Source organism: Delphinapterus leucas, chromosome 17 (assembly GCF_059928025.1).
Source record: "Delphinapterus leucas isolate spDelLeu-1000000601 "Yukka" chromosome 17, BTC_Dleu_Yukka2, whole genome shotgun sequence".
NCBI classification, from domain to species: domain Eukaryota; kingdom Metazoa; phylum Chordata; class Mammalia; order Artiodactyla; family Monodontidae; genus Delphinapterus; species Delphinapterus leucas.
Window position 1 is genome coordinate 78,809,705 of NC_143145.1, and position 22,279 is coordinate 78,831,983.

The 22,279-nt window shown below is 40.4% G+C and overlaps 1 protein-coding gene across 1 annotated transcript in view; it reads left to right on the forward strand.

Moving 5' to 3' along the window:
- Window positions 1-22,279, forward strand: part of CA8 (carbonic anhydrase 8 (inactive)) — a 266,760-nt gene that overhangs the window by 186,458 nt on the left and 58,023 nt on the right. The window contains exon 13 of the mRNA XM_089899127.1: window positions 6,232-6,401. Coding sequence (XP_089755253.1) covers window positions 6,232-6,366 — 135 coding nt within the window. The 3' untranslated portion in view covers window positions 6,367-6,401. The remainder of the gene's footprint in view (window positions 1-6,231; window positions 6,402-22,279) is intronic.

The following is a 22,279-nucleotide window of genomic DNA, read 5'->3' on the forward strand; positions in this document are numbered from 1 at the left end:
TTAACTGAAGTGAGATGTTTCCCTGGAGTGTTGAGCTGAAAGGAGAAGGGGACCAAGGGTAAAAGTTTTAACTGACATTAGTCACAAGGAGAGGAGACTGGCAGAAGTAGTAGAAGGAGCTCGGGGTCTACAGTCACATTTGTTCAGCAGTTTAAAGGTAATTTTCTAAAAATAGGTCAAATCTTTTAGTGAAAAATAAAATTTTTCTCTATAACCACAATAAATGTCTATTTATTGCAAGTCAGTTCGAATTAACCTTGCTGAGCCACAGAAAAGAAAATTCTCAGTTCCACTTAGAATTCCATTAAGGATTCCCTTGCTAGCACGGTATGGGGAATGTTAACTGACAGTCTGTAAATGTGAACTAGGATGTTTTACTTCCACGTCGACCAGTATGCTATGCGAAAACCCAGAGACAAATCATCATGCCTTTCAGTCTCGCTGTCTTCAAAGGGAGCCTTGCTTTGTATTGTCCCTTTGAGTAAGGCCAGTGACAAAGTCTAGCCCTAACCCACTAAGTGATGCTCCTCAATTATTGGGAAATAAGCTGTATCTTCCTCAAAGGGAGCCAGAGGCAAAGGAATGTCCATTGGAAGGAATAATCCCAACTGCTCTTGGAAATAGACGACTTTCCAGTTCGCTGTGGCTTTTCAAGAAAAAAGATGTAGGTTCTGTTAGCACAGAGCTCCATTATAGCATCTGTTCAGAGGGCAGGAATGTTGAAATGGACACACACGCACACACACGTAAATTAAAATGGAATTTAGAGTGATTTAGGAAAAAATTATAATTTTAAGAGAATATAAATCAGTCTGTCCTTGACTTGAATGTTTCACTGTTGCTGCTCATATAATTTCATAGAAGGCAGAGCCCAAAATAGAGAAGGTCCAGAGAGGGCAGTACAAACAAAAGGAACCCAAGAGAGAGGATGTGATTCTAGAATCAAAACCAAGAAAAATTGAGAAGCCTCATCCTGTTGTACTTAAAGAGGAGCAGAGAGATATAGAGAAGGACGCAGAAAGAGAGGGACAGAGGATTGATACAGAAAATAGCAAATGGCAGGTGGAGTGGCTACTAAGTTGATTATATTGAGAAATAGAAAACTTTGTATTGAAAAAATCATGTGTCCTCTTATAGGCGTAACATGTAATAAAGCAGCTGGATATTATTGTAGAAACAATTGTATCTTGAAATGCGTCATCTGTCACAGTATAATAGTGTCTGCACTTGCAATGTAATTAAGGAAAAAGCTCTAGATCATAATGCTTTCCTAGGAAATGCACAGCTGCTGGAGGTGGGGCGGGGGAGAAGGAGTCAGCGGCTGAAGTGTGGTGTTGACAGCTAATCCTGTCGTGGACCATTTGCATCTTCCTGGGCACTAAGAATTCTAGCATCTGGGACTGGAAGCTCCTGATTGGTTGACTTTTTCATGTTATTCCTGGTTAGCACACCCTATGCTAGGGGAAAAAACCCACACAATTGGATGGATTTGGATGAGTGTCATTTAAAACATTTAAAAATGATCTGTAGCCGTTAAATTACTGTAAGATAAACAGTGGTCTAAAGCATTTAGGAAGCCGAAGTGAAAAAAAAAATTTTTTTTTTTCAGCTGGATTGTTTTTTGTTTTTGTTTGTTTTTGGTTTTTTATGGCTGCACTGTGAGGCATAGTTCCCTGACCAGGGATTGAACCCAGGCCACAGCAGTGAAAGCACAGAGTCCTAACCACTGGACTACCAGGGAATTCCCTCAGCTGGATTGTTATGTTTGGAAATGGGATTCTAAGAGCGGAATAAAAATACCAAATTTAATCAAATCTGACAATGGAAATTGTAAGACACATTCTGATTTCACAGTGACCTTAAAATGTGAACACTATTCAGAATTGATCACACGTGGTATTCTGATATAATGGCACATGTACAAATATGTGAGCATGTGCACACACACACACACAAATGATTCTTCAGTTTTACTCTCATTTTCCTGTCTTTTTTCTCCCCACTTTTTCTGCACGTTCCTCTTACTCATCTGTTTCTATTTCTTAACTTACCTACTTTTCCCAAATTAGATGTGTCTGTCTTTGTTTAGTCCTTTCTCTTTCAACTTCAAGTAACGCCAGTGAAACAGAGGAATATGGATGTCGTTATTGGTTTTCACCGTGTGGATATATGCCCGTTAGAACTCGGAAAACCATCTTAAATTTTGTTTCCTCCCAATCCTGCCTCTTCTTCATCCTTCCCCATTTCTGACTTCCTGTGGATTGAAAAGTGGGACTCTTCCTAGCCCGATTTCTAGCACAGATGCTTGTGGCCTGTGGGGTCTGGGAGCCCGTCTGGCCTTGGACCTCTGAGGAGCACGCGTTTTTTATGCTCCATGTGGGATTTGAGTGGCCATTAACCCTGCAGACCAGGATGCTGTGGGACCCCAGCACGGTTACGTTTGAAGATGAGTCCAAGCGATGTGGAACATTTGTTGTGCGTTTTCTTCTGTGTCCGTGTTTCTCTAATTTGAGTGTGCAACAGAATCCCCCCCGGGAGGGCATATTAAAACACATACTGCTGGGGCTTCCCTGGTGGCGCAGTGGTTGGGGGTCCGCCTGCCGATGCAGGGGGCGCGGGTTCGTGCCCCGGTCCGGGAAGATCCCACATGCCGCGGAGCGGCAGGGCCCGTGAGCCATGGCCGCTGGGCCTGCGCGTCCGGAGCCTGTGCTCCGCAGCGGGAGAGGCCACAACAGTGAGAGGCCCGCGTACCGCAAAACAAAACAAAACAAAACAAACAAAAAGACACAGACTGCTGGGCCGCACCCCAGAGTTGCTGATTTGGTGGGTCTGGGGCACTTATTCCAGGAAGCACACTTTGAGAACCACTGTTTCTCATCTACCTGCATTTATGTCCCCAGCTAATTGAGGTCAGCAGTCTTAACCCCAGAACGCTGAGTGCCTGAAGGCTGGTGTGCTGGGCGGCACTAGACCAGTCCTGTCCAATGGAAACACCACGTGAGCCGCATATGTGAGAGAAAATTGTCTAGTAGCCACAGTAAAAAAAGTCAAAATAAACAGGTGAAGTTAATTCAGGTAGTCTGTTTCAACCCAGTGAATCAAAAATATCATTTTAACGTGTAATCAGTGTAACAGACCATTGATGAGATTTTTCACATCCTTATTTTCATACGAAGTCTGACTTTGTGTGTATGAATCCTACGTTTCCAGTACATCTCAGTTCAGACTAACAACATTTCGAATGCTTGGCGGCCACACGGGGCTGGCTGGCGGCTGCTGTCCTTAAGCAGTGTAACTCTAGGACTTTCTCTTGCTCCTGGGAGACTCCCTCTTTCCTTTCTTAAAACGCGCTATTTTTAGGGATTTGTGAGAAAGTTTGTATTTCTTCAGCATCTTCCATGATACAGAGCACTTCCCGTGGAGTCACGAGCTCTGTAATCTCTACGTCTCGAGTAAGTTTCGATCTGTGTGGCTCCTTAGTAACTTATCCTAATGATGGGACGACTGGCCGAGCCCAGAGCTGGGGATTTGGGATGATAGGCAAGTTTACATCAGTGTTCCTGGGGAAAGAAAGTTCTTTTCTCTAAGCTCTTCCTCAAAAAAAAAAAAAGATCAGATTAAGGACTGATCAGTGACAGAATGAGGGTTGTTTTAGGGATGAAAGGTCAGGAAGAGAGAGCAGTGATTTTAGAAAGAAAGTTAGATAATGGGGTTGAAGAAAATGAAACCAGAACAACAAGGTTCAGTACATGAAAGGTGGAGAGATATGTGTGTGTGTGTGTGTGTGTGTGTATATATATATATGAAATCTCATTATATATACACATATATGGACTATTTAAGCACAATTTGCTTTGTTCCCTCTATTTAACTACTACCACAAGGAATTCAGTTCCTCTAATTCATGGCTCATCGCCTGGTGATGAAAGAGAATAAGATGAGAACGCCGACTTTTATGTGTTATTTTTCTCTTCTAACATGATGACATGAACTGTAAGTCAAAATAAGTCTATTATAGGATGTGCGCAGGACCTCGGGAACTACTGAAATTAATGAGTGCCAAACCTCAGACCCTAGAAATTAGCCCTTTAAATGCACACATGAAGAAAGCAGAACTTTGAGTGAATCATCGGGGTCCTGCAATAAGGAGGTCGCAGTAAATGTCTGAGACCCACTGGCGTGCCACCCGGGTTCAGAGGAGAGTGGCTGCTCAGCTCTGCTACCTTCAGAAGGTGAGGACTTGTCTCTGAAGTGTTGGAGCTCTGTCCTTTCCATCCGTCTCTTTCAAATTGGCTAAAAACAAATACCATGTTTAAGTAGAGTAGCATTAAAAATCGATGAAATCGTACATCCTGATATATGTGATACGATAGTCTCTGTACAGCCATGACATTTGAGTTTTGCTGAAGACTTTTATCCTGGACTATTATTCTGTTCCTTTCTCACTCTGTCTCATTTCAGCATGAGATAACGCAGTGCGTACTTGAAACCATTTGAAGTGACTAAAGGGTTCCGAGCGGTGGTTACTTCAGAAAAATTGGCATTTCAGAGAGATGTGTTTTACGGGGGACTCTCCTGCCGCCGTGGCTCTAGACATTTTTCAGATGCAGCAAGCAATATGGGTGCTGCCATATTCCCCCCTCTAAGACCCTGTGACGGTCTAGTGGAAGACCATTATGTAGATCAAACAGCTGATGTCTTAGCTGACCGGCACTTCTATATAAATACAGCACGTGGCCGTTATTTTAAAAAACAGGACAGTTCTAGTTGGATCAGGCTTATCCCATTGAGTGAAATCAAACAGTATTTGAAGACATGGAAAAATAGAACATCAGAAGTCAGATTTCTAACCTGGGTTCTGATCTAACAAGCCACTTAATTTTCCCCAACTCTTGTTTTCCGACGCATATATGAATGGTTTGAATCTTGTGAGGTTCAACTCTTTTGGAGTCAGGAACCTCTTCTTAAGAAACTACTACACAGGGAAATTTTTACAAGTCATTCAGGAGTTTCATGGGTCCCCTAAAGTCTAGGGGTCTCTAGACTTTTATTCGAACCCTGAATTAGTTAATCTCTCGCATGATTGGGAGAAGTCTGTGGGTGTGCTGTTTGAACCTTTGTAGGCAGAAGCCTCTGATTCACAGATGGTGAACTTTTGGTGGATCGATGCTGTTCAGATCACACTTGCTCAACATCCTGGGATAAGTGCCAGATGTAGGGTCTACTGATGACTAGAATTTCTGAAGAGGTGGCTGTGAAGCTGGGAAAGGAGCAGCTGGACTTGGCATTGTCAGACCCGGCTAATCTGGAAACTTCCTTAACCCATGTGGCCTCAGTTTCTCCTTTTGTATAAGGAAGGAAGAATATCTGTGGCATGTGATTTTATGGGGCATTTAAATGAAATAACAGACCACGACTTAACAGAGGTAAGTCAACTGCTAGATGGCAGTGAGCCTGGCGAATGCTTATCACATGTTTACTGGTTGTTCAGACACTTCCCAGAGGGTTGTGTCTGGCAGACTATGGGTTCTTAGGAGGTGCAGACCCGGCAAGCCAGGGAAACTGCAGTGCCCTTGATGGGAACGGTCCCGTGGGACTGTGGCAACCTCTTCGTGTGTAACAGGAAACCGCGGTATCTGGGGAGGCCTCCTGAAAAGGGAGATGAACTTGAAAATCGCTCTTGCCAAGGGAGGATGATGGGCTTAAACTTTTGGAAAATCAGAGGCACTCTTTGGACCTGTGCTCTCCAGAGGGCTAGACAAACATCAAAGGGAGTCTTTTGATGAAAAAACCTCCATCTGATACATTTAACATCTGGTCAGTGTTAGCATACAGTAACACCAGAATTCATTACTTAAAGAGATACTTGGGAAGCATTTCAGAACACTGCTTCATTTGTTCACTTTCTCTCATCATGTCACAGGCGGCCATAAGAGCTTCTTGAGAGAAGTGTGTATCATTTTTGTACAAACAGATCCAGCAGGTTTCCATGGCAGTTTGGGTTGTCTGCAGACCTTCATCCCTGCTTCTGCAGTCTTCATTCTTCTTGCAGGGGTTGCGTCTAATGTCTTAGGTCTGGAAGGATGAAGTTCTTTTTCTCTCTTTGAAGTTTAATTTTAATTCTCTTTCTAAATTCTTATAATTTATGCATATTTTAAGCCATTGATGAAACTGCAGTCTTGTTCATGGCCGGTAAGTGGCTAATCTGTTTTGTTCTGCTTTTATTTTCAGATTGAAGAATTTCGAAGGCTGAGGACACATGCCAAAGGGGCAGAGCTTGTGGAAGGCTGTGATGGGATTTTGGGAGACAATTTTAGACCCACTCAGCCACTCAGTGACAGAGTCATTAGAGCCGCGTTTCAGTAGCTGAAGAGAGCAGAAGCCGGTGCGTCTTCATCTGGGTATGTTCGGATTAAGCAAGGAAAATGAGGCACACACAGCTGAGCCTGTCACACCAAAGCGACTCTCATTGTCAACGCACTTCATTTAAATCTAGGACACATTCTCAAGCCCCATTAATCACAAGTCAGGTGGTTCGTAAAAATTTCATGCCGTGTTGGACAGAAATCTACAGTCCTTATGTTTTCGAGCAGAGCAGCCTTTCATTCTGAGTTTTGCTCTAATATCGGCTTTCATAAGGGAAGGTGCCTGAGGCAGGGGAACAGTGACATGCAAGTACCTCTTCGGTACTTTACTATGTTGTCGCACCCTTGAAACCGCAGCTGTCACCTCCTATTGATGGGGGAGCGTAAGGGAAGGGACTGGGGGACCTGTTGAGCCTCAAAGTGGCCCTTGTTGTTCAGTGCAGATTTGGTCGTCTTGTTTATCGGGGTGGGTAGGTGAGGGCAGATCTGGCATGAATGAAAACACTTGTCCTATGGAAGTGCTTTTATTCGATAGATCAAGAAGCCCTTGCTAATTATCTGAGTGTAGGATGTTTCTGTACTGATTAAAACCTAATCTGTACATTTTAATATATCGAATTCAGTGTTTGTATTCCTTACCCTTAAGGACTAACAAAGTAAAACATCACAAACATGGAAAAGATAAAATATACATAAATGCCTCTGTACTGGGTTACTTCTTCACCTTGTAGGTTGCCCAAGGGCGTGTACCTAGGTCAGTGTGTGTTGCTGGGAAACCACTGCTTCTCGTAAGAGGGAAGCATCTGTTGGAACAGTTTCCTAGGAGTCAGGTCAGAGCTCTGACTGTTTAATGGACCGTTAAGAGTATGTACTGTCATCCCGTGTGAAGGGTACAATGGACCGGGGAGTCACAGAGGAACAGAAATCTCTGGCCTCAGGGAGCTCACAGTCTCATGAGCCAGACAGCTGATATAGGAATTTTAAAGGGTGATCACATTGTCCATGTGTTTCCCTCTCCAGTTTTCTTGCCCCTCTATTATTACTCTACTGATGTACCCAGTACTCCAGCCAATCTGTCTTTTCTCTTCTGTGAATGTGCTTTGCTCACCCAGCCCTTCCCCCCTTTCCTTTTGCTCGTTGAAACCCTAGCCGACTAGGGGCCCAACTTGCATACGGTCCTCAGCAGGAATTCATACGGTCCTCAGCAGGAATTCTCTCCTTGTCCCTTATATCGTACCTCTTGTTTCACATTTTTTCTTCCAATTAGCTATTCGTATATTTCTTATTTCCTGTGTCAGATTTCAAGCTTCTTAAGGGTTGAAACGTGTTGAGTTTACTTTGAATCCATCATGGCACGTAACAAGAAATTCCTTAGAACTTACGTGTGTCCTGTATCAGCCAGCTGTGTTCCAGCCCTTCGTTCCTTCTCCGTTTCTGTGTCAGCCGGCAGATGACGAGGTGATGGGGATGATGATGCGGGCAGGCAAAGTCACCTGTGGCAGGAATGAGAAGGGACTTTCAGTAATTCATATATGTTAACCATGGAGAACATCCCAGAGCGCTTTAAGCTGAGCCTTATAACAGATGAGCTAAAGAATTAAAATAATATTCAGTCAGAAATCATTATTGAGCACCTACTACGTGATTGGTTCTGTGTATACAGAGATGAGAAGAACAGATGTGGTCTCTGCCCTCATAAAAGCTAGAGTCTAAGATGGGGAACCTGACAATGGAGAAACAAACACTTCTGGCACAGGGAGATCAGCTCCGTGCTTTGTGACCACCTAGAGGGGTGGGATAAGGAGGGTGGGAGGGAGACGCAAGAGGGAGGGGATATGGGGATATATGTATGCATATAGCTGATTCAGTTTGTAATACAGCAGAAACTAACACAACCCTGTAAAGCAATTATGCTCCAATAAAGATGTTAAAAAATACACAGTTAATAAATTCCATGAATGAAAAGAACCAAGAAATGGAGTGAAGGAGATTTCAGATAGAGGGAATATCTTTTGCAGAGACCCCGAGGGCCCAGTCTCTGTGGAGGTGATAAAAATTTGATGCATTGATGCACCCGAAAGAAGCCTTGGGAGTCTGGGGTATGGAAATGAAAAGGGAAGGTCAGGCAGGACCCCATGACTTAGAGGGCCTCGGCAGCCGTGTTAAGACATCTTTATTTCATCGTCAGTGTGCTGAGATCCAAGCGTTCTCAGGGGAGTGGCCTTCTCAGGAGATCACAGTGGCTGGAGAACAAATGGATCAGATTATTGTGGGCCAGGCTGTGGCGGTGGAAGGATATTTTAGAGGTCCACTGGGTAGCCAAGGTGAAAGGCATGCAGGCATGGATACCAGCCTAGGAGCAGTGCAGATGGAGAGAAGCTGACATATGTGAAAGGGTCTTGGAAAGTGATATCTAGGGATAAATTGGATGAGGGTGGGGGGAGATGGAAATATCAAAGATAACACCCGGGGTTTGGGGCTTTAGAAACTGTGGCTAGAGTGCCATTGCGTGACAAGAGGGAAGCCGGAAGAGACTCTGTCTGAGATGGAGAGCGGGAGGGGACTGAGAGAGGCTTGTCAGTCACAACAGTGGGCCTGGCGTGAAGGAAGCTGGAATTTCGAGAGCGGAGATCAGAAAAGGGGTTTGAACAGAATGCGGGGGTCGTGGGCATAGAGATTTTATACATACAAGTGTGTACGTATAATGTTGTCATGCTACATGGGGATGACCTCGGATGTTCATAAAATCTTACGGGATGCTTTATGACCAGTTAACCAAAGCACAGAGAAGTTAGGTCATCTGCTCAAAGCCATTGGGCAGCGGAACTGGAAGTTGGACCCAAGCAACCTGCCTGGGGGCCCCTTGTTGTAAGCACTGCAGGACAGAGGTTAGGGAGCGTTGCCACGCTGGCACTCAGGGTGGCAGGAGGACGAGGGAGGCGGTTGCTGTGGGCAGAAGTTGGGCATGAAGGGAGGGGGTGGAGATACCTTGTGGTGGCAGCTTCAGACAAGCGTGTGTAAGTTTAAGGTGTCCGATGTGTGTTTTGATTTGATCCATTTTTATATTACAATATGATTCCCACCTTAGCGTTGGCTAACATCTCTGTCATGTCCCATATATATCATTTCCTTTTTTGTGGTGGGAATGAGACTTTTTTTTTTAAACAAAAGAAGTAGTAAAACTTTTCTGTATGTGTGTGGCGGGGGGAGGGGGAATGAGCCAGTGGATGGGCAGGGCTGAAGGTGCTGTTTCTCGAGGGGCTAGTCCTAGCAGTGAAGTCCCTGAAAAGTTGCCAGGGGATGGGGCCCTCGGCACACGTGGAGACTGACTGCTGTTATGGGAACGGACACTTTGTGCTATCACAGGAAGGAAGGAGGTGGCGGTTTATAGACAGCGTTTCATGACTTGCTTTACTGTTTAAGGAGGGTTGGGTAGAAGCTAGAAGAGGTGAGCGCTGCCAGACAGCTGGGAGATGGGTGCAGAGTGAGGGTCCGGAGGGCTTACGGGCACGACCCGGTTGGAGGGCCAGGCAGAGAGGGGCGGTGAGGTTGGTGAACATGAATTTATGAATTTCCCCAGTGTAGGTTTGGTATACTCTGTTTGAATGTAGGTAACTATAAATGACGCTTTTTATGAAATAAGATTATTGGCTTTAATTTTTGATCCATATCTGGTCCTACACCAGAATTGCCTGTCTCTAAATATCTAAGTAACCATCACTACTTTATCTCTCTCTTGCACGCGCGCACACACACACACACACTCTTAAATGTTTATGAGAAGATTACGTATATTTCAGGTACTTCGTATTCATGGTATGATAGGAGGACAGTGTGTAATTTTCAGTCTTCGATTAATTGCAGTTTAGATATTTTAAGAGAAGATGGATTTATGTCCTTGTCTTGGTGGCTGAGATTACTAAAAGGAGGTCATTTTCCCCCAAATTCCTAAGAATGGTGCAGAAATTCTTTCAAAGGCGACTTCACTTCTGACTGTATCCTTTTATGAATACATTTTTGATCCTTTTATCTTGAAATGTGTAATACAAATCTAGTCGTACTGCTACATAAAAATTATATCGGGAAATCAGACTTATGGATGTGTGCTTTTTATTTGATATTTAATAATGCCCTAAGGCAGGTAATTCAAATTTTTATTAAAGTGAAATGACTTGACAGTCAGACTTTGAATTTAATGCATGAATGTTTCATTTAAGCTCTTGGAACTGAAAAGGAAAAAAAACCTTTTTTTCTGATAGTTCTCTAAAAAATGTTCAAAATAATTCAGATTTATTTTAGCTACGCTTTACTAAAATAACTTTAGTTTTTGGACTTAAAATGGCATTTATTTTTGCATGACATGTCTAGACATCTGGAGGGTTTTGATAACCAAGACTTATTACTCCCATGAATTATCTGTGACTTTTTGTATTACCATTTAGGAAGTATGAACTATGGTTAGCACATAAGTCACCCAGGTGCAGGGCTAGTTCAGATTTCTAGGAGCCAGTTTACCCAGTGAACTTTCTTTACGATGCAGGAGAACCAAATCTTAATGACAAACCAAAATAAAACCAAGCTTTATGTCCAGTTTCCTTGCTGCCCTTGGCATGATAATATTGGTACTACCCTTCTAGTGAAATGATTATTTGCCTGTTTGTTTCATTAACTATTAACCAATTTTTAGAAAGCTATGCTGACTGTTCAAAGATTTGCCTGCTTCCCCTGTGACTCAAATATTGTTAAAGTGCACACATGTTTACAGTAACTGTAGTTAATTATAATTATTTTCTGTAAAAACCAATGCCACAGAGCTCTTTAAATACCTCCCTGTAAACAGGTAAATAAATAGCCTACATTTCTTGGCAACATTATTTCCAATTACATTAACAATTTATCTATCTGTGAGATCTGTTATTTACATAAAACCATGTTTCTTGAGTTGATTTAGGTTTAGAACAAAACAATATGATTAAACAACATATATTTTAGCCATAGAATTAATATAATTATGAATAAAAAATGTTTTCTCCAGAAAAAAAATGTAACCTCCCTTACCCTCCTTAAAAGGGGAAAATATGTGTGCTCCAAATAGATGAGGAGAAAAAAAAAAAAACAGAAAAAAGGAAGAAGAAAAAAGAGGGTTATTAAACAAGTATCTGATCCGTGTGTCAAACTTACACTTGTATTTGGGCAAAGACCCGTTTTGGGTCTTTGGTCACATTCAGACTGTACTGAACTCTTCCCCATGTATACTTTTGCAATTAATAATGTTCTCTTCTTAGCTTTAATAAATGCTATAGCTAACATCAATTTCATAGCAGCTTCCTTTTATAACCTAACAGAGTTGGAGGTTAAAAAAGACTAAGCCATTATGGAAAAGGAGGGGATTTGTGGAAAAGGGATAATGTCAACTCTGAATGACCAAGTAGGTAAAAGCTATTATCCTTTCAGGATAAATGGAAAGCTCAGAGCCATATTTTCAGTCAATAGAACTTGGACTGACTTCACTCCAATAATTTAATATGATGCACAGCGTTAGGGTGAGAAATGAAAGCTTGATGGTAGAGCTATTTTCTATCTACTGTATCCTATAGAATTGCCCAAAAATGAATGGATTTCCTAAAGGTTCTCAGTATGATTTCAGGAAAAGGCCAAAATACCAAGGGTGGTCAACCCATCTATTATGTTTTGATTCTGTGATACAAAAATTGTTCTTAACCCAAGAATGAAAAGTATCAAAGCTGTATAGACATTTCTTCAAGATTAGTAAAGAAGGAAAATAATCCCTGCTTCCATATCTGCCCTTTGTTTCTTTTTTCACTATTAGAAAGGTTAATTTATTGTGGGTAAAAATTCCTGAATGATTTATTCCCCTCCCCACCCATGAATTTAAACAAAATTGTGTTTGGGAGGATGGAAAGAGAACATCTTGCAGTCATGGGTCAGCTTTTATGTTGAACATTAATATATTATGATACCCTAAATATAGTAGATTTCATGATTTTAAACTTCATATATTTTCCATAAGAAAATCACCGAGACCAGGTTATCTCCTCTAAACATGTAGTATTATGTCTTTTTCCTTATGGAGGCTCATTTTTGGTAATTTCCTCAAGCCAATTTTTAAATTTTATTTTTCCAGTTTGAGACTTATTAAGAAACCATTGTTCACAAAGAAGCGTTCATTTCAGTTTCTTCCTCATTTACTGTCTGTCCTTTCCAGTTCCTCTTTTCCATGATGAAGTTCATAGAGACTTAGGAAAGCGGATTCATCATAGACCCGGGGAACTGTGAAAGCCCAGCACACAAAGGGACCTTCCTGGAGGCCACTTGCTGTTGGAGTCCGCATGGCTCAGCCTGTGGCGCCTCCTCTCTTTGTAGGTGGATCATCTACACCCACAGCCTCTGTTACCACCAAAGGCAGATGACCCTCTCATTTATCTGCCGACACCAGGTCTCTCTGTTAAGTTCTAGAATCGGATGCCCAACCGTTTGCCTCACTTTTCTTTTGGATGCATCAGAGGCATCTCACACTCAATATATAAAAGATTGAATATATGATCGTCCTTCGCAGACTTGGCTTTCTTCCAGTTTTCTTAGGAATTCAAGTCATACTTGACACTTCTCACCTCACCTCACCTCACATTTCCAATTTATCGTCCAGTTCACAGATTCGCCTTTGGATAGCTCCCAAATCCATCACAACCCATAAAGTTAGCATCAGCTCTCACCTGCGCTGTTGCAGGAACACCCCCCTCTCTTCTACATAGGATTGTTGAAGAAAGATTTGTAAAAATAAAAGACATGGGTGACAGAGAGCCCTCAAACTTGCGCGTCAACTCTGATTGACTGATATGAGCTGTCTAGAGTGTTGAGAAGGATTCTGCATCCATGGCTAAGTGCAGTGCGAAAGGGTGACAGGACTCACTGGTGACATCTGTCGCTGGGGGCTGGTGGCGGTATTGTAGTTCGTTATTCCCATCCACAGTGGAAGGTTGGGTGATTGGCATCTGACTTAAATGTCTCAGTTGTGAAGTTGCAGAGTCTTGAATGGGTTTTGGAAAATTGACCTGCGTTACATCTACTGATACGTAGCTGGATGTTAGCAGTTATCGAGGAAATACAGAAACATGATGAAAAGACTGAAGTCCCCTGATCAACCTTCTTTTTAATATTTTCATTTTCTTTTGTATTAGTTACTAACCATAACTAAACATAGCAAATAGCTTACTTATAAAACCTAGGAGATCTGAAATCTCAGCATAGAAATGAAATGGCATGAGGGTGATGGAAGGATCATGGCCTGAGAGTGGAGGAACTTACCTGCTCCAGGCCCTTTGTTAGGGATGGAAGCCATCTCCTGAAGAAGGGAAAAGGGTTTGTTAAAGAAGAAACCAGGTAAGGGAAAAGTAGATACTGACATGCCACCCACAAGGGTGAGAAACAATGTATTTTAAAGTATTAAAAAAAAGCCATACCAAAAAATTGTCAATTTAACTATATAGGTCTTAGAGATATTTATATGTTAGTACAAATAGATTTGCCATATTCTTTCAACTACTTCATTTTTTAAAAATTGAAGTATAGTTGATTTACAGTGTTGTGTTAGTTTCAGGTGTACAGCAAAGTGATTCAGTTATACGTATATCTGTTCTTTTTCAGATTATTTTCACTTATAGGTTATTACAAAACTTTGAGTATAGTTCCCTGTGCTATACAGTAGGTCCTGTTGGTTAAGTATTTTATATATAATAGTGTTTATATCTTAATCCCAAACTTCTAATTTATTCCCCCCCCTTTCCCCTTTGGTAACCATAAATTTGTTTTCTATGTCTGTGGATCTACTTCTGTTTTGTAAATAAGTTCATTTGTATCATTTTTTTAGATTCTACATATAAGTGATATCATATGATATTTGTCTTTCTCTGTCTGACTTACTTCACTTAGTATGATAATCTCTAGGTCCATCCATATTGGTGCAAATGGCCTTATTTCCGTCCTTTTTATGGCTGAGTAATATTCCGCTGTATACATAGACCACATCTTCTTTATGCATTCCTCTGTTGATGGACATTTAGGTTGCTTCCATGTCTTGGCTATTGTAAAGAGTGCTGCAATGAACATTGGGGTGCATGTATCTTTTCGAATTATAGTTTTCTCTGGATATATGCCCAGGAGTGGGATTGCTGGGTCATATGGTAGTTCTATTTGTAGTTTTTTAAGGCACCTCCATACTGTGGTCCGTAGTGGCTGCACCAATTTACATTCCCACCAACAGTGTAGGAGGGTTCCTTTTTCTCCACACCCTCTCCAGCATTTGTTTTTTGTAGACTTTTTGATGATGACCATTCTGACTGGTATGATACTTCAGTTTTAATTAAACAAACATGCCAGTGAAAACTTGTTTTGGTAGCATACAAAGCTGAAATAGTCTAGACAATGCCCAATATCTTGGACAGAGTCTGAAATATTTGGTGGATAATATGGAGGTTTCTCTAATCAAGAAATTTGCCACTATGTAACACCATTCTCAAAGTAAATTAATTGTTCAAACAATAAAACCACGTTGGTTTTGGATGGGTCTGTTTTCTGTCACAGTACTTCTTTAAATGCCTGCAAAATTTCTGAATTCTTATACTTTATACATAAAGGTCTTTAAGGCTTGTCTGCAGAAAACATTTTCAGACGCATCTTAGAAGCATGGAGTCGAACTGGATCTCAGAAAGTTATTTAATCTAGTCTTCTGCCTGAAAAGGTCTTCAGCTAAATTATTATAGATGATTGGTCCCCACATCTAGAAACAAACAAGCAAACAAACCTTCATTGTATGAGATACCTACTTCAGAGGTTCTCCTACTCCTGCATAATGCAAAAGGGAAAAAAAAAAAAAAAAAAAGAACCTCATGAAACACTCTCCCGGTAAAGTAAGAACTGAATTGGAACACCATTTTGATAGTAATATTTTTTATGGTTTGCCATAAATGAATATTTTTGATGAATGTAACCAGTTGTATTCCAAGTATTCCAAGATTTATGTTTTTCTTGTGTTTGCAGCATGTGAGAGGTCCTGTAACCTTTACAGTGCAGAGAAACTCACGTAATTATTCACAAATATGAGTGTTCATTCTGATTTTAGTATGGGCACAGCCAGTGGTTCTCTAATGGTACCATTTCTTTCAAGAATGATTATATTTAGTGGGTCCCAGCAATTAAATCACTATAATGAGAAATAAAAGATTGTAAATAAGAATAACAATGTTATTAATCATCTAAATTAGTCACTTATGGCACATTCCTGGACCTGAAATATTTCCATAGGATATAATGCTAAAATCCACATTTACTTATAATTAGACATAATACAAAGCTTCTCTCATTATAATAGTTGCCCAAATCCCACTTCAACTTAATTTCATTGACTTTGATTTCTGGACTGAAAGCATTAAGCTTGAACCTAGTGAAAAATGTATAATATGTGCATTCAATTAAGAAGTAATTAGATATTCAATCACCCTTACAGCACACTAGGGATTAGGGAAGGAGGAAGAAAAATGTGACGCGCTGTAGTGTATAACACAGTTTTGTTAATTAGTGTAGTGCTAATTGAGGTTGAGAAAGTGTCAGAATAGTATAACATAGGTTTGCTTGTGAAGAGCTTTAAAAGCTAAGTTTAGTGTTTTATGATACTTTGATGCAGAGTTGTATAGAATATACCAAACAATCTGATGTGTCCTTGAGTTTCAGTTAAAGTTTACACATCCATTCTAAGTGACACATACTAGTGAGTGATGAAGGGGAAAGAACAGCTGCTTTTTTATGTTTCCGACCCTCTGCTATATTTTATCTCATTTAATCCTCACAACGATCTTGTGAGGCATGTGCTTTTACTTCCATTTTAGAGATGGAGACCCTGAGGCTGAGAGGGGTTGAGTAACTAGTTCAGGGTCACAGCCAGTACAGGGCAAAGCCAGGGTTCACACCCAGGTAGGTTTCACTGCAAACCCTGAGCTCTTTTCACTACGCCTTTCAAATAACAAAGGGCAGATAATTATGAAGTCCTTGTATATCTTTGCCTCCTTATCTCTTTAGATAAGTTCCTGGGAATGAGATTTCTAGGGAAAAAGGACACCGGTGTTTTCATTTTTGGTATCACATTGCTAATAGTCTCCCTAAGGGTTAATGCTAATCTATGCTTGCACCATGGATTGAAGGTATTTTTGCCCTTTTTAAAATCAATCACTCTGTAAACTTTCCACCTCTTTGTCATCTCCTTTTTACTCCTCACTTTCTCGAAATTTGTTCATCTCCGTTTACCTATTGAAATTTCTGCGACAAGGGTAACCCCTTTGATTTCTCTGAATATGATACATACTCATGGCAGAAAATTCAAACAGTACAGAACAAAATGAAGCAACAAGGATCTCTCAGACACTCCTCTCGGTGACAGTCACCATGAACACTGGGGTGAACGTGGAGGTCCCCCCACAGCTCAGTGGGGGATGGCTTAGGTTCCATTCTGACTCCACTGGTAGTTAGTTGTGTGACCTTGACAAAGTTCCTAATATCTCTAAGTCTATTTTTTCATCACTTAAAAGAAGGCCATAGTAGTACCTACCTCATAGGGTGGTTGTGAAGATACAGTGAAGTAATGCAATTAAAGTGCTTACCATGTTTTTGGTCCACAGTGTTAAGTATTTAATAAATGTTACCTTTATCATTATTTTTGTTCTTTTGATCTCTCTTTTTGCATATCTCTCATAAGCACAACTAGACACACATATAATGTTCCTCATGGGATTATATTATGCAGGATATTTTTCTATCTGCTTGTTTATGTATCTTTTCACGTCATTCAATAGATACATGTGTACATTTTAATGATTGTACATAAGTTGACTTTAATTATGTACCAAAGTTTATCGAATGTTCCTCTATTATTGTACATTTTAGGTCATTTTCAGACTTTGCTATAATCAACAGTACTGTGGTTAACGTATGCATTTATTTCCTTAAAAACTTCTTAGTAGCGAGATTACTGGGTCAGAGAGTTTTAATTGTAATACTGTATATGTGCAAATTGCTCTAAGAGTTGTATCCCTTTATGTTTCCACTGACCATGTGTCCAAATACACATTTTTCTTCACCTTCACTGACATTGAGTATTTTCAAATTTCTTATCGTTGCCAATCTGATTAGAAATGATTCTGTTACATTTTGAATACTTGGTTTTATCCTTGACTTTCCTGTTCTGTTCCATTAATCTGTCTGTTCATGAGCACCACCCATTGTGTTTGTGACATTGGTGTATATTTCAGTGTTTGGTAGGACAAGATCCCTTATTAATCTCTTCTGCAGAATTTTCTTCTTTCCATGTGTTTAATTCTTCCAGATAAGCGATAGGATCATTTTACCAGAAGGATTGAAGTAAAGAATAAAAGAGAGGGTGAGAAAAAGGGAATGAAAGAAAGAGAAAAAGGAAGAAAAAGAATCTTGCTAGAATTTTTGATTTGGATTGCCTTGAGTACTTAGAGTAATTTAAGGAGAATTGATATCTTTACAATGTTGAATCTTTCTATCAAGGATCAATGCATAGGTCTATGCTTATTAAAGTTTTTTTTAATGTTCTTTAGATGTTGTATAGTTCTCTCCTCTGACTGAATTTGCTACAGGATGTGCATTTGGACTTTGGAGTCAGCCTGGGGTGTGGCTTGATTGGGAATATAGCACTTTCACCTCCTGCTCCATGGTTTGGGCAAATTATTGATATTCTTTCAGCCTCAGTTTCCTTGTCTGTGAAATACGGATACTAAGAGTCATACCTCCTAGAGGTGTTGTGAGGATTAAACAAAATATGGTAAAATGCATAGCATGGTGCTTAGCAGGGGGCTAGCATACAATAAATGTGAGCTATTACTATTATTATTGTTGTTTTGTACTCATCAATTTTGATTAGTGTCATTTTTCACTACATTTTTATATTGGTTAATATTTATTCAATGAAAAAATAATTGCTTGGCTTTGTCCTTGGTTTTCTTATTTGACCTTTCATATAGTTTCCAGTGACATTTTAGTTGATTGTTTGTATTTTCTAAATAGACCCTGGTCACATCTGTGAATAATGACAATTTCATCTTCTCCTTTCTAATTTTACTAGCTCTTATTTTATTGCACCCTCTAGAACTCCCAGAATAATGTTAAATAATTAGCAGTGATATCTGGTTTCCCTTTCTTATTTCGGATATGCCTGGATTTCTATTTCCAAATCCTGTGTTATGTTTCCCACCCTGTGTCCTTTAAATCTTCAAAAGCAGTTGACACTCTTGGCCTTCTCCTTTCTCTTTCTCCTTTTTCTGTTTATTTTCCTTCCTCCTGACCTGATACTGGTATTAGTGGGTGTGTTGAAAGAGAAGGTTCCTATCTTGCCCTTGCTTGTAAAGGAAGGACATTTATTTTTAACCTTCTGTTCAGTGTATGGTAGTATTCTAGGGACTGTGTGCAAATATACACATTATCAGCATAGACTCCCCTGAGGAGCTTATAGCCTGGTGTTGGGAGCGAATCAGGTAACCCAGCTAACTCCACATCCAAGCAGCATGAGAAAAAACTGCCCCGAGAGCATTCGGAAAGAGTTCTCACGTCTAGCATCTCGCTATTTCTTAAAAGACTCTTCTTTTGGAGATTTTACACTGGATTATCTTACTTAAAGAGGGACGTGGCACTGGGTTATCAATTAGCTGAGCCAAAGTCACTGGAACTGAGGTCAGCCCTGTGACCTGCAGCAGCCTTTGTGAAGGACACGTGGGCACATGTGCTTTTTTTATTTTTGATAGCTTTGTAGGAAATTCTCCAATGGTGATTTGATTTGCGCTCATCCCCAGGGGTCTCTTCACAGAAGATCATTTAAGGTTCAGAAATAGTCACATGAAAGATGGCATCTGTTATAATTATATTGAAATAGCTTTTGATTTAGAAGACTTCTTAGGATTATGGCCTTACTTCAAGGTCTCATTATGAACAATGATCACTGGATAATAGAACATTTCCTTTTATAGTTAAGCTTTCTTATTATTTATATATAGATAAATGGGTATTTGGGAGGAAGTCCCAAAGGGGAGAAAGTCAGCCTGATTACCTTTGTGTATTCCGAGTGTCATTTCTTTATCCAAATAATAGGAAATCTGGAGAGAGAGCAGAGAAATTTTAGGAGAGGACCAGCAACAAAATCATTCAAAACACTTTTTCAGAACTCAGGGACATAAATTTACAAATTGGAAAGACGCACTGAATTTCCAGGGCAGTAGATCAAAATGCACCCACACCAAGGCACTACCATCGTGAAATTTCTGAACGTGGAGGGAGAAGTTACAGGGAGGAAAAAACAAGTCAGACTCAGAGAACCTGGAGTTTAAATATCAGTCTTCTCAACAGCAATACTGGAAGCTAAAAGCCAGGGAAGAATGACCTTCAGAATTCTGAGAGAAAGTTGGAGCCCACCTACAATTCCTCACCCAAACTTTCAATAGTCATGTTCAGATATCAAGGTCATTAAAAATTTATTTCCCAGGAAGCTACTGGAAGATGTGCTTCACCAAAATGGCATAAACCAAGAAAACAGACGTGGGATCCAGGAAACAGGAGAGCTGACAAAGGAGAAAGGCAAAGGAGATTCCCAGAATGATGGTGAAGTGAGGTAGCCAGCATAGAGGATGTGAGTCCAGATGTGAGCAGTTGAGAAGGTTCTAGAAGAGCTTCCTCCAGGAAGACGAAGTTGATAGACTGCATGATGTGTCTTAACTTCTTGAGAGGAGAGTCAGACAACTGTAGGTAGTTTTGGATTGAGGATGTAGGTGGAAAAAACTCAAGATAATGATTCACTCCAGAGTAAACAAGTTGTGCAAGAAAGGAAAATTAATGATATATTAATACATGTAGTTCTGTTCTGAATAATATCTACATCATCACAATGATAGAAATCAAATACTGATCCAACCCCAATTATTATATAACTGTATTGGGAGGGTGGAGTGAAGGGAAGGGTTTACAGTGTGTGAGTGGTGTGTGTGTGTGTGTGTGTGTGTAGAGAGGTAGGGGCTCATAGGAGGAAAGAAGGTCAAATGACATTCTCCATAGGGAAAGTTGACAGACAATGCTAAAACTGAAAAGGAGTAATGCAATCATACTGATTAGCTCTACAGTATTAATAAAATAATCAGCTCAAAGAGTTGAGGAGGACCAAAGTGGTGGCATATGGGACGGGAAACTGACAGTTTTCATAATACACCCTTTAGAACTACTTAACTTTTTCAACTATGTGCATGTATAATATTGATACAAATAAAAACGTTAATAAAAATGTTAAAAATGTAACTTTTTTTTTTTAAAGCTCTTTCTGTAGTCAGCTTTTTTTTTTTTTTTTAAGATGTTGCGGGTAGGAGTTTATTAACTAATTAATTTATTTTTGCTATGTTGGGTCTTTGTTTCTGTGCGAGGGCTCTCTCTAGTTGTGGCAAGCGGGGGCCACTCTTCATCGTGGTGCGTGGACCTCTCACTATCGCAGCCTCTCTTGTTGCAGACAACAGGCTCCAGACGCGCAGCCTCAGTAGTTGTGGCTCACGGGCCTAGCCACTCCGCGGCATGTGGAATCCTCCCAGACCAGGGCTCGAACCCGCGTGCCCTGCATTAACAGGCAGACTCTCAACCACTGCGCCACTAGGGAAGCCCCAAAATTTAACTTTTTATACAAGTAAAAACGTTAAATAAAAACGTTAAATAAATGACAGGAGCAATTGCTACTGTCATTTTATTATACTTTTTAATGTATGTACGCACGCATGCGTGGGCACACACGCACGTACACAGACATACATATGTGCATTTTCTTGGAGTGTTTGCTTTGAGCCAAATGTTGTGTTGGGCCTTGGGAACACAGTGCAGATGAGATCAAGTATGATTCCATCCCACGAAAAATTTCTCTGAAGTGCTGAAAAGTAAATGTCAAACACATGCTGTAGAAAATAATAGGCCATACCGTAGTTCAGTTTTCATTTAGTGAGATGTCTGTAAAATCAACGAAATAGTCACCAGTCACTCAGTTATGTGCCCAGGAGGCACTGTTGTCACATTATATCTGTTGTCGTATTCCATTCTCACACAAACCCTACAAAGTAGGTATTGCTATCTGGGGCTCAGAAGGGGCAAATAGATTGCCTAAAATCTTCCAGCCAGTTGGTGGCAGAGCTGGGATTTGAACTTGAGTCTTTCCGATTCCACATCCACACCCCCAGAGTGTGATCAATTGAACTCAGGGACATAAATTTTTTTTGTAATTTTTCCAGCTAATCTGGTATCATGCAGTGAATGAGATCAAGCATCCATCTCTTGTGTGTGGGGGGGAGCTAATAGATCATCCTCAGAGTGCCTTGGCTTTGGGAGGTGACATTTTCTTTGTTTGAACAATGTAAAGGAGAAAAATTCAAGAAGCATAGGGCATTAACTTTAGTTTTCCTGTGAGGGAGATTTTAACAGTGAGCAACCTAAATTCCCCAGCAGAGTCCACACTCAGGTGAATTAGAATTCATTCTACATTTATTGAGAATCCTGTAAATCAAACCATTAGAGCTTTAAAATGAACAAGACACCTGAGAGCTTGTGCACCTGTTGCACTCTGGTTGTATGTTCAATGTTAAAATGCTTTGGGTAAGACCTGACCTCATGCCATTAGAGTGACTGAATATTTACTTACCTATCTTTTGTCTAATTGATGTTTTAGACCATGGTAGCTTAATTTTTAGAGTAGTTGGGTAAAGCGTAATTGAATTACTTTCATAAACTTGGAATCTCTGCCTCTAGACCAACCTTTCCCAAATGTGTTCTGCAGAGCATTGGTCCATCAAGATGTTTGTTAAATCAAG